At 46.5% G+C, this 12,817-nt stretch overlaps 1 protein-coding gene across 1 annotated transcript; it reads right to left on the reverse strand.

Annotated features, from left to right (window-relative positions):
• Positions 1–4,476: 4,476 nt before the first annotated feature.
• On the reverse strand, positions 4,477–11,951 carry LOC132451345 (glutamate receptor ionotropic, kainate 5-like). The gene is made up of 5 exons (XM_060043725.1): positions 11,948–11,951; positions 11,552–11,680; positions 7,527–7,708; positions 6,124–7,038; positions 4,477–6,090 (listed from the first exon to the last, which is right to left on the reverse strand). The coding sequence occupies exons 1-4, from the start codon at positions 11,949–11,951 to the stop codon at positions 6,232–6,234; spliced, it is 1,122 nt and encodes a 373-aa protein (XP_059899708.1). The 3' UTR covers positions 4,477–6,090; positions 6,124–6,231.
• Between the last annotated feature and the right edge of the window lie 866 nt (positions 11,952–12,817).

Below are 12,817 nucleotides of genomic sequence, written 5' to 3' on the forward strand. Positions count from 1 at the left end.
GGTCGTCATGAAAAAAAACATAAGGGGTAACACTGTCGTTTTTTATTGGTCGTCATGAAAAAAAACATAAGGGGAAACACTGTCGTTTTTTATTGGTCGTCATGAAAAAGAACATAAGGGTGTTACAGTGTTGTTTTTTATTGGTGGTCATGAAAAAAAACATACGGGGTAACACTGTCGTTTTTTATTGGTCGTCATGAAAAAAAACATAAGGGGAAACACTGTCATTTTTTATTGGTCGTCATGAAAAAGAACATAAGGGGTAACAGTGTTGTTTTTTATTGGTGGTCATGAAAAAAAACATACGGGGTAACACTGTCGTTTTTTATTGGTCGTCATGAAAAAAAACATAAGGGGTAACAATGTATTTTTTTATTGGTCGTCATGAAAAAAAACATAAGGGGTAACACTGTGGTTTTTATTGGTCGTCATGAAAAAGAACATAAGGGGTAACAGTGTTGTTTTTTATTGGTGGTCATGAAAAAAAACATACGGGGTAACACTGTCGTTTTTTATTGGTCGTCATGAAAAAAAACATAAGGGGTAACACTGTCGTTTTTTATTGGTCGTCATGAAAAAAAACATAAGGGGAAACACTGTCGTTTTTTATTGGTCGTCATGAAAAAGAACATAAGGGTGTTACAGTGTTGTTTTTTATTGGTGGTCATGAAAAAAAACATACGGGGTAACACTGTCGTTTTTTATTGGTCGTCATGAAAAAAAACATAAGGGGAAACACTGTCATTTTTTATTGGTCGTCATGAAAAAGAACATAAGGGGTAACAGTGTTGTTTTTTATTGGTGGTCATGAAAAAAAACATATGGGGTAACACTGTCGTTTTTTATTGGTCGTCATGAAAAAAAACATAAGGGGTAACAATGTGTTTTTTTATTGGTCGTCATGAAAAAAAACATAAGGGGTAACACTGTGGTTTTTATTGGTCGTCATGAAAAAGAACATAAGGGGTAACAGTGTTGTTTTTTATTGGTGGTCATGAAAAAAAACATACGGGGTAACACTGTCGTTTTTTATTGGTCGTCATGAAAAAAAACATAAGGGGTAACACTGTCGTTTTTTATTGGTCGTCATGAAAAAAAACAAAAGAGGAAACACTGTCGTTTTTTATTGGTCGTCATGAAAAAGAACATAAGGGGTAACACTGTGGTTTTTTATTGGTGGTCATGAAAAAAAACATAAGGGGTAACACTGTCGTTTTTTATTGGTCGTCATGAAAAAAAACATAAGGGGTAACACTGTCGTTTTTAATTGGTCGTCATGAAAAAAAACATAAGAGGAAACACTGTCGTTTTTTATTGGTCGTCATGAAAAAGAACATAAGGGGTAACAGTGTTGTTTTTTATTGGTGGTCATGAAAAAAACATAAGGGGTAACACTGTGGTTTTTTATTGGTGGTCATGAAAAAAAACATAAGGGGTAACACTGTCGTTTTTTATTGGTCGTCATGGAAAAAAACATAGGGGGTAACACTGTCGTTTTTTATTGGTCGTCATGAAAAAAAACATAAGGGGAAACACTGTCATTTTTTATTGGTCGTCATGAAAAAGAACATAAGGGGTAACAGTGTTGTTTTTTATTGGTGGTCATGAAAAAAAACATACGGGGTAACACTGTCGTTTTTTATTGGTCGTCATGAAAAAAAACATAAGGGGTAACAATGTGGTTTTTTATTGGTCGTCATGAAAAAAAACGTAAGGGGTAACACTGTGGTTCTTTATTGGTCGTCATGAAAAAAAACATAAGGTGTAACACTGTGGTTTTTTATTGGTCGTCATGAAAAAAAACATAAGGGGTAACAGTGTTGTTTTTTATTGGTCGTCATGAAAAAAAACATTAGGGGTAACACTCTTGTTTTTTATTGGTCGTCATGAAAAAAAACATAAGGGGTAACACTGTCGTTTTTTATTGGTCGTCATGGAAAAAAACACAAGGGTTAACACTGTCGTTTTTTATTGGTCGTCATGAAAAAAAACATACGGGGTAACACTGTCGTTTTTTATTGGTCGTCATGAAAAAAAACATAAGGGGAAACACTGTCGTTTTTTATTGGTCGTCATGAAAAAGAACATAAGGGGTAACAGTGTTGTTTTTTATTGGTGGTCATGAAAAAAAACATACGGGGTAACACTTTCGTTTTTTATTGGTGGTCATGAAAAAAAAAAATATTTTTTGTTAAAAAAAGAAAAAAAAGAAAAATTATAATTTTTTTATTTATTTTTACTTATTTTGCGTCATGCAGAGCCTGTGCCATATCCGCACGTCGCACATGCTCCCAATTGTTAGGACTCTTGCGTAGCTTACTGCTAGGAATTTCTGTTCTACTGCTCAAGATTTTAAGCCATGAATTGATGAACTTGCATTGAAGAAAATATGTCCGTTTTCTGTGGGCTGTAAATTGGCCAATGAGGCTAAATAGCATGCCAATATTGATGACTGATTGTGTCAAGTGTCTAAGGATGAATGCTAACATGATTTCTTTCCAACTTTTGCCTTAAGTTACAATTTATCTAACTAGTTAGCTGCCCACCCTTTTCAATTCCAATGGTGGCTGTCATTTCAATACCAATGTTAAGTGTCATAAATAGTTAACACTGGCGCTGAGTCATGATTCAAAAAAAAAATACCCAAAACATGTGATATGTTTTCAATTTGCAGAAAGTTTTTGAAAAATCCAGGATTCCTGAGAGCCTTACTGCATTATATTCCATAATAGTTATTTCTTTAGGAACCTGAATGTTGTCTTTTCCTTGAAAAAAAGGAAAAGACAATATTTTTTTCTTTTGAAAAAAATTATATTTCCACTATAAAAAAGGCACAGATAGAATGCAGATAGATCCTGCATTCTGCACCAAAATGCAGGAAATTAAGTGTTTGACGCTTAAAATTGTCTGGGGGAGCACCCCCATACCCCCCACCTATAATTTGTCCCCCAAAATGTTGAAATGAAACCTAGCCTATATGACCCTGTACGCAGGTTGTATACAATATATTCATAGATATGTTGTTTTTACTTTTTGGATTAAAAAGAAGGCATGTCAGCAAACTGCATTGTGATTATCATTTCATCATAGAGTGGCCCTTTGTGAAAATGAGTTTGACACCCCTGATATAATGTAAGGTCTGTCTCACTTGTATTAATTTTACTCTGAAATAACTTGAACGGAACTTTAGATGTCTGGGGATAAGCAGCAGTCAGGTAGCTATTCAAAGCTATAATTACCTGCCTATTTTGTTTATTTAGGTAAAGCATAATGAAAAAAAATGTGCATGCGCAATAAAGTATACAACAAAACTTGTCCTACTCCCTCTTGGGCTAAGCCCCGGATGTTTCAGAAACCTAGAAACGCCCCTGGTAACACTGTCGTTTTTTATTGGTCGTGATGAAAAAAAACATAAGGGGTAAAACTGTCGTTTTTTATTGGTCGTCATGAAAAAAACGTAAGGGAAATAATATAAATACACACATACATTTTAATGTCATGTATATCCTCTTTATTGATGATTGATTATTGTGTATTTTCATCGCATGAGTGGTGCAGTGCCTAACCCACTGGAGACCGCTGCTCAATTTCTGTGGAAAACACAATATCTTTAATTTTAAACATAATGCTATCATGTCATATATAACCACAGACATTTTAAATTAAGAAATATCAGCGGGAAGTGGAGAGAGCTGTGAGCTAACCCCCTGGAGACCGGGGTTCACGTCCGGTAACACTGTTGTTTTTTATTGGTCGTCATGAAAAAAAACATAAGGGGTAACACTGTCGAAATGTATCGAATAAAACATAGGGGGTAACACTGTCGTTTTCACCAAATGAAACATGAGGGGAGACACTGTCGTTTTTCTTTGGTCGTCATGAAAAAAATAAGGGGTAACACTGTCGTTTTTTATTGGTCGTCATGAAAAAAAAAAAAAAGGGGTAACACTGTAGTAGTATGCCTTGCGAAACCCAGTATGCCTTTCGAAACACCTCGTGATTGGTCGATGAAACGCTACCAGGAACGCCTAAAGGGCGTTCTTGTGTCATGACGGAAACGCCCAAGCCTGCAGCTGGACCCTTCTAATTTTTTTTGCATCGTCCTGTTTTGATCGGTATATGCCAATGTTGTTCTCAATAAAAAATACATTTGCACGAGGCAAGCCGATGCACTTCTCCATGTTTATAAGAGCATTAAAATGAGAACAATTAATAGGACAAAGAAATCAAGGGATATTTAGCATTGAAAAACCGTCCGTATCACACTGGAAGGAGCCATCTCATCACCGGGCCCGCAGTGCCCTCTAGCGGCGCAGAGCGGCTCTGCATCCCCACCCACCGGCACCGACCTGCAGTCCGCCACCAGCCTCCGCTCCGACTGCGGCCTGTTCAACAGAAGTCCTTCATGAACTACCTTTCCCATGATGCTCTCCACCAAAAACAAACAGGTAAGAAATGTCACACCTGGAAACGTGATGTTTGTTTCTTTTTTTATTCCAAATCTGTCTACATATTTAACATCAGAAGGCTGCTCCCCGCCAGCTGTTTACCCCACGTTTTAACGTCAATAATAATCATAATAAAGACGATGGAATCATCTCCAGACCAAATCTGATGCAGGTGAAAGTAAAGGTCAACAGAAAACGCTGCATAAACAATGAACCTGTCTTACCTCTGCTCATACTAGACGCCATTTTACTGGACAAGGCCAACGTGGGTAAAGTGAGGAAATGTCTTTAGTGTTCACACCGTGGTGACCTCTGACCCCGGTTCAGGAGGTCACAGCCGGGCTCTGGCGAGGTGGAGCTACGTTGTGATCGATCACCAATATGAAACACTTTAATCACAGGTTACCGGGACGCATCGTCAATACGCTACAATGCATGGGTCGCTAGCTGACCTCTGACCTCTAGGGTCACAGGTCGGGGGGTGGAGGGGGGTGGATAAGAAACGATGAACGCTCCGTTTCTGATTAAAAACATATGAAACAACTAGAAGATGTCTGCACTGTAGAAAAGCAGAGGAGAAATGCATTGTTGGTATGTTCCTCCTCTGGGCTGAATGACATCATACAATATACTCTGAGCCTTCCCAAGGGTGTGTGTGTGTGTGTGTGTGTGTGTGTGTGTGTGTGTGTGTGTGTGTGTGTGTGTGTGTGTGTGTGTGTGTGTGTGTGTGTGTGTGTGTGTGTGTGTGTGTGTGTGTGTGTGTGTGTGTCTACCTAACAGTACATTGTTCTTCATACACATTGTGGTTCTGACACACAGCTCCTCAGAGAGCTCAGACGGCCTCATGATCCTCAAGAACCAGAACCCCAGACCGGTCTGTCCTCTTGACCCCCACCTCACCATACCTCCCTAAGGGCTTCTCCCATTGGTCGATACAAACCCAGTCCTGTTTAACTAGGGGGCTTCTCCTATTGGTCGATCCAAACCCAGTCCTGTTTAACTAGAGGGCTTCTCCCATTGGTCGATCCAAACCCAGTCCTGTTTAACTAGAGGTCTCCTCCTATTGGTCGATCCAAACCCAGTCCTGTTTAACTAGAGGTCTTCTCCTATTGGTCGATCCAAACCCAGTCCTGTTTAACTAGAGGGCTTCTCCCATTGGTCGATCCAAACCCAGTCCTGTTTAACTAGAGGTCTTCTCCCATTGGTCGATCCAAACCCAGTCCTGTTTAGGTCTTCTCCTATTGGTCGATCCAAACCCAATCCTGTTTAACTAGAGGTCTTCTCCTATTGGTCGATCCAAACCCAGTCCTGTTTAACTAGAGGGCTTCTCCCATTGGTCGATCCAAACCCAGTCCTGTTTAACTAGAGGTCTTCTCCTATTGGTCGATCCAAACCCAGTCCTGTTTAACTAGAGGGCTTCTCCCATTGGTCGATCCAAACCCAGTCCTGTTTAACTAGAGGTCTTCTCCTATTGGTCGATCCAAACCCAGTCCTGTTTAACTAGAGGTCTCATCCTATTGGTCGATCCAAACCCAGTCCTGTTTAACTAGAGGTCTCATCCTATTGGTCGATCCAAACCCAGTGGCCTTATATTGTCTGGTGTCCTAATCTCTCTGGAGGGACCCGACCTCAACCCCAAGACCTCACCCCGATCTCACCCCGACCTCACCCCGACCTCACCCCTACCTCACCCCTACCTCACCCCTGACTCCCCCCTGACTCCCCCCTACTTCCACGGTGCTTTGACCTCTGACCTTCGGGCCCCTCCCCCAGCCTGGGGGGCTCAGTCCTTCCCCCCGAGGAGGTCTGTGGGGGGGTGGGGCTTAGCAGGCGGGGGGAGGGGGCGTGGTGGAGGGAGGGGCTTCATCCTGCAGCCGACTCCGCCCCCCCCTCCCCCGTCGCTGTCGGCCCGGTCGGAGGCGGAGGAGGAGGTGGGGGGGAGGGGGGGGAGGTGGGGGGGGAGGCGGGGCAGGGACATGGAGCCGTGGTGGTAGTGGTGGTGGGGGGGGTGCAGGAGGAGGTGCTGGTGGTGGTGCTGCTGGTGGTGCTGGTGGTGGTGGTGGTAGTGGTGGTGGTGTTGCCGCGGCGACAGGGCCAGAGGGGTGAGGGAGGAGGAGGAGGGCGGGGGCGGCGGGTGAGACGGGTGAGACGGGTGAGACGGCCGCAGCGCCTGGATGCGGCGGCACTCCTGGCAGACCCGGGCGGCCAGCGGGGGCGGGGCCACCGGGGGGGGCGGCGCCGACAGCATGGGGAGGAGGGGCTTGGCGGCAGGGGGAGGAGCCAGAGGGGCCGGGGGAGGGGCCGGCGGGCCCACGTCGGCCCCTAACGGGTCCTCCACCAGGAGGCGGTGGGGGCCGGGCCCCGGGTCCAGCCCCCCCCCCGGGGGCCCGAAGCCCCCCCCCAGGCCGCACAGCTGGCCGTTGCTGAAGCGCACGTCCCTCACCAGCCGCAGTGGGCGGGGCCGGGGGCGGGGCCTCAGGACTCCGCCCCCCGCCGAGCCGGTCAGTGGCCGGCGGCGCCGCGACCGCGAGCTCTTCCTGCAGGAGACGGCGTTCCGGAACTCTGACATCATCTCCTGACAGACCGACACCTGGAGGGGGAGGGGGGAGAGGGGGAGAGACGGGGGGGAGAGAGAGAGAGAGAGAGAGAGAGAGAGAGAGAGAGAGAGAGGGAGAGGGAGAGGGAGAGAGAGAGAGAGAGAGAGAGAGAGAGAGAGAGAGAGATGAAAAGTACTAAGAAGTTAACAGGCACATAAAGACAGGTGCAGTTATTGACAATGAGCAAGAACACCCCCCCCCCCAACACACACACACACACACACACACACACACACACACACACACACACACACACACACACACACACACACACACACACACACACACACACACACACACACACACAGAGACAGAGACAGACAGACAGACAGACAGACAGACAGACAGACAGACAGACAGACAGACAGACAGGCAGACAGGCAGACACACACACACTACACACACACACACACACACACACATGTCAGGACACCACAGACGTACACACGGAGGACGTGGGCGGGTTTCCGCGGTAACCTACTGGGGTGTGTTGGCAGTGGGCGTGGCCTGAGGAGGAGGAGGGGTGGTGAAGGGGCGTGTGTACCTCGTCGGACCCCGAGTTGCGGGTGGACCAGACGAACTCCATCACGGCCACGAACACGGCCAGGATGAGGCCGCAGATCAGCACCACGAAGATGCCCCCGATGTTCTCCATGCCCAGACCTAGAGATACAGACATAGATATACACGTTATAGAGATCCCCCTATGTTCTCCATGCCCAGGCCTAGAGTTACAGACATAGATATACACGTTACATATATAGATATACACGGTATAGAGACGTAAAGAAACACGTTATACAGATCCCCTATGTTCTCCATGCCCAGACGTAGAGATACAGACATAAGTATACACGTTAAACAGATAGATATACAATCAGCTTATATTGCGATACACATTACACATTCACGTTATATAGATATACATTACATACATACATACATACATACATACATGCATACATACATACATACATGCATGCATAGTATATATATATATATATATATATATATATACACACACACCAGTGGCGAAGCTCGACCTTTTTTGGGAGGGCTCAAGCCCACCCAAAACTTGCCTTAGCTCACCCTATCGTTTCGTCCTCAAATCTAATATTCTACAGTTTTTTTTTACACAAGCAATGAGAAGATGGATGCTGTACACTAATGAACAGGCTCAAATGGGCTAGTGAGATCGAGCGCAACCTTCCTGCAGGAATCTCTAACCTCTGATTGGTGGGTGGGTGTCTCCTGTTTGACACAACCAAAAATGCAGCACGAGCACACCTAACATAGTTTCTGCTGTTTTGTCTGTCAAAGAGGCTAGCTAGTCTTTATCAGAAAATCCACGATTTCCAAATGTGTTATAACATGACCTGGTAATAATAATACTAATAATTTTAAAACCTTGACATTATCTGTCAGATGTCTATTAAATGACAGTTGACCACAAGACGATTCTATATATGCCTCTTCTTGAATTGCTTCATGTTTTAGTTGGCAGAGGCTTGTAATGCTGCGTAGCATGATAAGCATGATTAGGTGCAAGGAGCAGAAAAAGTTGACATGGGTGCTAATTTTCAGTTGAAAAAAACCGCTGGCATTAGTTTATCAGCTGAGGGCGTATTCATTGCCATAACAACGTGAGCTAATCGACAAGTACAACATGTTCTAATACTAGAGTATTAGAACATGTTAGACTCGGGCAAACGCCCTCAGCTGATTAAAGGTGTCCGGGGAGGCGTGAGCGGCAGAGGGGACTTAGTGTCTTATGGATTTATTTATTTATTTATTTTAATAAGTTACTTATATTATTTTATTTTAAATAAACATGGGGTCAGAAGTTTTGCAAGAATTTTGATCCTACAAAGTCATGACAGAGGGACTTGGTGTCTTTACTCATGCTTGAAAGATGAACATATATCATTTTTTTTTAAAGAGAATAAGCTGATGAAGCTGACAAGTGACCAATGTTTACTGTTTAAAAATATTTTAATTAAATGCAAACCCCAGTGAATCATTTCCTCTTGTTTCTCTGTTTTGAGATTCACACAGATTTAGCAGTCTTGTTTAAATGTTACAAATTGAGTTAATGAACTGAAGTTGGAAATAGTTTTAAGTTGTTGCAGATGTTATCTCCGCTAATTTTATTAATCTAAATAAATAAATTCTAGCAGGTTCGTTGTTATGGCAATGAAAACTCACTCAACTGATAAAATAATGCCAGCGGTTATTTTTAAACTGAAAATTAGCACCCTTTTTTTTTGCATCAGAACAACAAGATTCTTTGGCATCAGAAGTTTTAGAAAAATGTATGGGCCCCTGAAAGGGGAGACAACATAGTTTAGTGCTCCCGAAATAGTGGTATGTTTCTCATGTTATTAATCTAGTACATGTCGTACCAATGTCTTTCAGTAACATATTCAGGAAAATATTGTCATTTTTGAGTGAAACGTACACAAAAGAAATGTAATATACCTCAAATTTGTTATTCCAGTTCACATCCATTGATTATTCATCTTCATCCAAACAGTCTTTTTTAATTTCATCACTTTAGTGGTTCAGAACTGCATTATTTAGCTGACACTGCCAGCTATTGGCTTAGACATACAACAGCATAGTAACTAATGCCGCGTTTCCACTGCAGGGCGCGGTACGGTTCGGTTCGCAAAGGTGCGGTACGGATTGCGTTTCCACCACCAAAAGTGGGCGTGACCCGGACTGAGCCGTACTCGTTTTGCGCTCGTCTTCAGTACTCCTCCGTTGGGGTACTGAGACGCCTGAAAGGGAGCCGGAAAATTCGAGCTACACACCCCCTCCGTAGATTGGTCGACAGAATCGTCACTTCCGGGCGACGTGGGGATAAAAACAAACAAACAGTAGCCTCGAGGTATTATTCTTTACAATGAACATGTCGCGTAAAACGCTTGCTTGGGCGAACAAGGAGGTGGAGACGTTCCTCTGCATTCTTGGGGCGGAAGACGTGCAGAGGGAGCTTGATGGAGCAGTGAGGAACGAGAAGATCTTCCAGCTGGTTTCTGGTCGAATGGCTATACTGTGTCGCGCTGCTATGATGTCACGATGTTTACGTAGCTGCCGCGGCAATCGACATCCGGCCTACCATAAAGGGTACTGTCGGCGGTGGAAACGCGACCTCGGAACTGAGCTGGGCTATACCGCCCCCTCCCTACCGGACTGAGGCGAACCGAACCGTACTGCACCCTGCAGTGGAAACGCGGCATTAGAAAATAAAGGTCGTGAAAAAAGAAAAATCTTGGACTGGACTTTATATACTTCATATACCCCTGTGGCTTCCTGGGGTTGAGCCCCCCACAAAAGTCAGAACCTAGACTCGCCCATGATATACACAATACATAATACATTCTGTCAACTCGGTTCCGGCACACTGGAGGAGGTGCTGGAGGCCACCAGATGGCGCTAGTGAGCCAATTGGTGCCAGTATTCTTTCTCAGAGCGAGAGAGAGACAGAGCGACAGATAGGAGAGAGGAGAAAGGACAGAGACAGACAGACAGACAGACAGACAGACAGACAGACAGACAGACAGACAGACAGACAGACAGACAGACAGACTGGGGTTCAGCTTGTCCTTGAGCAGCTGCACTCTGCACAGCTCAGCGTTCCCCCCCCCCTTCCCCGCCCCCCTGCCCCCCCCCCCCCCGCCCCCACACCAGGAGCGGCATGCTTCATCAGCAGGGGAGCAGGTGACCCCAGCGGCCAATCAGAAGGCACCCTGAGGCAGGATCAGGTGAGACCTGCAGGGGGGTGAGACCTGCAGGGGGGTCAGACCTGTAGGGGGGTGAGACCTGCAGGGGGGTGAGACCTGCAGGGGGGTGAGACCTGCAGGGGGGTGAGACCTGTAGGGGGCGTGGCTCTACCACGGCCCCTAACGCTGTTCGACCTTAAATATAGAATGAACCATGATAGAGTAGGATTCATGTGTTCATCAGCCTGTGTGTGTGATTAATGTGTTCATCAGCATATGTGTGTGCGTGTTAGTGTGATTCATCAGCCTGTGTGCGTGATTCATGTGTTCATCAGCGTGTGTGTGTCTGATTCATGTCTTCATCAGCATATGTGTGTGTGTGATTCATGTGTTCATCAGCGTTTTTGTGTGTGTGATTCATGTGTTCATCAGCCTGTGTGTGTGATTCATGTGTTCATCAGCGTGCGTGTGTCTGATTCATGTGTTCATCAGCATGTGTGTGTGTGTGATTCATGTGTTCATCAGCATGTGTGTGTGATTCATCAGTGTGTGTGTGTGATTCATGTGTTCATCAGCGTGTGTGTGTGTGTGTGATTCATGTGTTCATCAGCGTGTGTGTGTGTGTGTGTGTTCATCAGTGTTGAGAACTGTATACCTTCATAATCCACCTCTATTCATCCTCTATTCACTGCTCGAAGGGCTCTGACAGCCTAGTGATAGTCAGACGACGTGACTGGCTGCCCGACGGAAAGGGGGCGGGACACGCAGAGGCCACACCCACCTTTGGCTCTGTGGTCCTCCTCCTTGGGGCATTGGCCCGCCTCCCACCACTTCCTCTTCAGGATCTCCAGACGGTTGTTCTCCTGGAGCTGGAGAACCGCCAGGGTGATCTCATCTCTGTACGGAGAACCTGGTAGGGGGGGGGGGAGGGGGGAGAGGGGAGGGTAGGGAGGGGGGGGGGGGAGAGTGGGGAGGTGGAGACAGAGGTGAGTATCACTGAGGGGGGGGGGGTGTCGTGTCTCCCAGACAGCGAGCCTCCTCCTCCCTCTGATCTGGACCGGCCTTCTCCTAGCGGAGGAGAGGGGGTTGCTAGGCAACGAGACAGACCGGCCAGACGGGGGAAGCAGCTGTCCGGACATCATTAGAGGGAAGCTGTGATCAAAGTGAGAATGACTACGCATCCCCGGCGGTTTGATCACACGACAACAGGCTGCTCTCTCTCTGAGGCAGCAGCACAGCAGAGAGACATGTGCTCTGACTGGTGAGTGGTGCTCTGACTGGTGAGTGGTGCTCTGACTGGTGAGTGGTGCTCTGACTGGTGAGTGGTGCTCCGTGGTTAGTGATAGGGTTAGTGTGCTCTGACTGGTGAGTGGTGCTCTGACTGGTGAGTGGTGCTCTGACTGGTGAGTGGTGCTCTGACTGGTGAGTGGTGCTCTGACTGGTGAGTGGTGCTCTGACTGGTGAGTGGTGCTCTGACTGGTGAGTGGTGCTCCGTGGTTAGTGATAGGGTTAGTGGAGGGGTTAGTGGTGGGGTTAGTGGTGGGGTTAGTGGAGGGGTTAGTGGGGGTAGTGGGGGTTAGTGGTGGGGTTAGTGAGGGGGTTAGTGAGGGGTTAGTGGGGGGTTAGTGGGGGGTTAGTGGGGGGTTAGTGGTGGGGTTAGTGGTGGGGTTAGTGGAGGGTTAGTGAGGGGTTAGTGGGGGGTTAGTGGGGTTAGTGAGGGGTTAGTGGTGGGGTTAGTGGGGGGTTAGTGGTGGGGTTAGTGGGGGGTTAGTGGGGGGTTAGTGGGGGGTTAGTGGTGGGGTTAGTGGGGGGTTAGTGGTGGGGTTAGTGGGGGGTTAGTGGGGGGTTAGTGAGGGGTTAGTGGTGGGTTAGTGAGGGGTTAGTGAGGGGTTAGTGAGGGGTTAGTGGGGGGTTAGTGGGGGTGGGGTTAGTGGGGGGTTAGTGGGGGGTTAGTGGGGGGTTAGTGGGGGGTTAGTGGGGGGGTTAGTGGTGGGGTTAGTGGGGGGTTAGTGGGGGGTTAGTGGGGGGTTAGTGGGGGGGGTTAGTG

The sequence above is a fragment of the Gadus macrocephalus genome, chromosome 22, assembly GCF_031168955.1.
Source record: "Gadus macrocephalus chromosome 22, ASM3116895v1".
Lineage (NCBI taxonomy): Eukaryota > Metazoa > Chordata > Actinopteri > Gadiformes > Gadidae > Gadus > Gadus macrocephalus.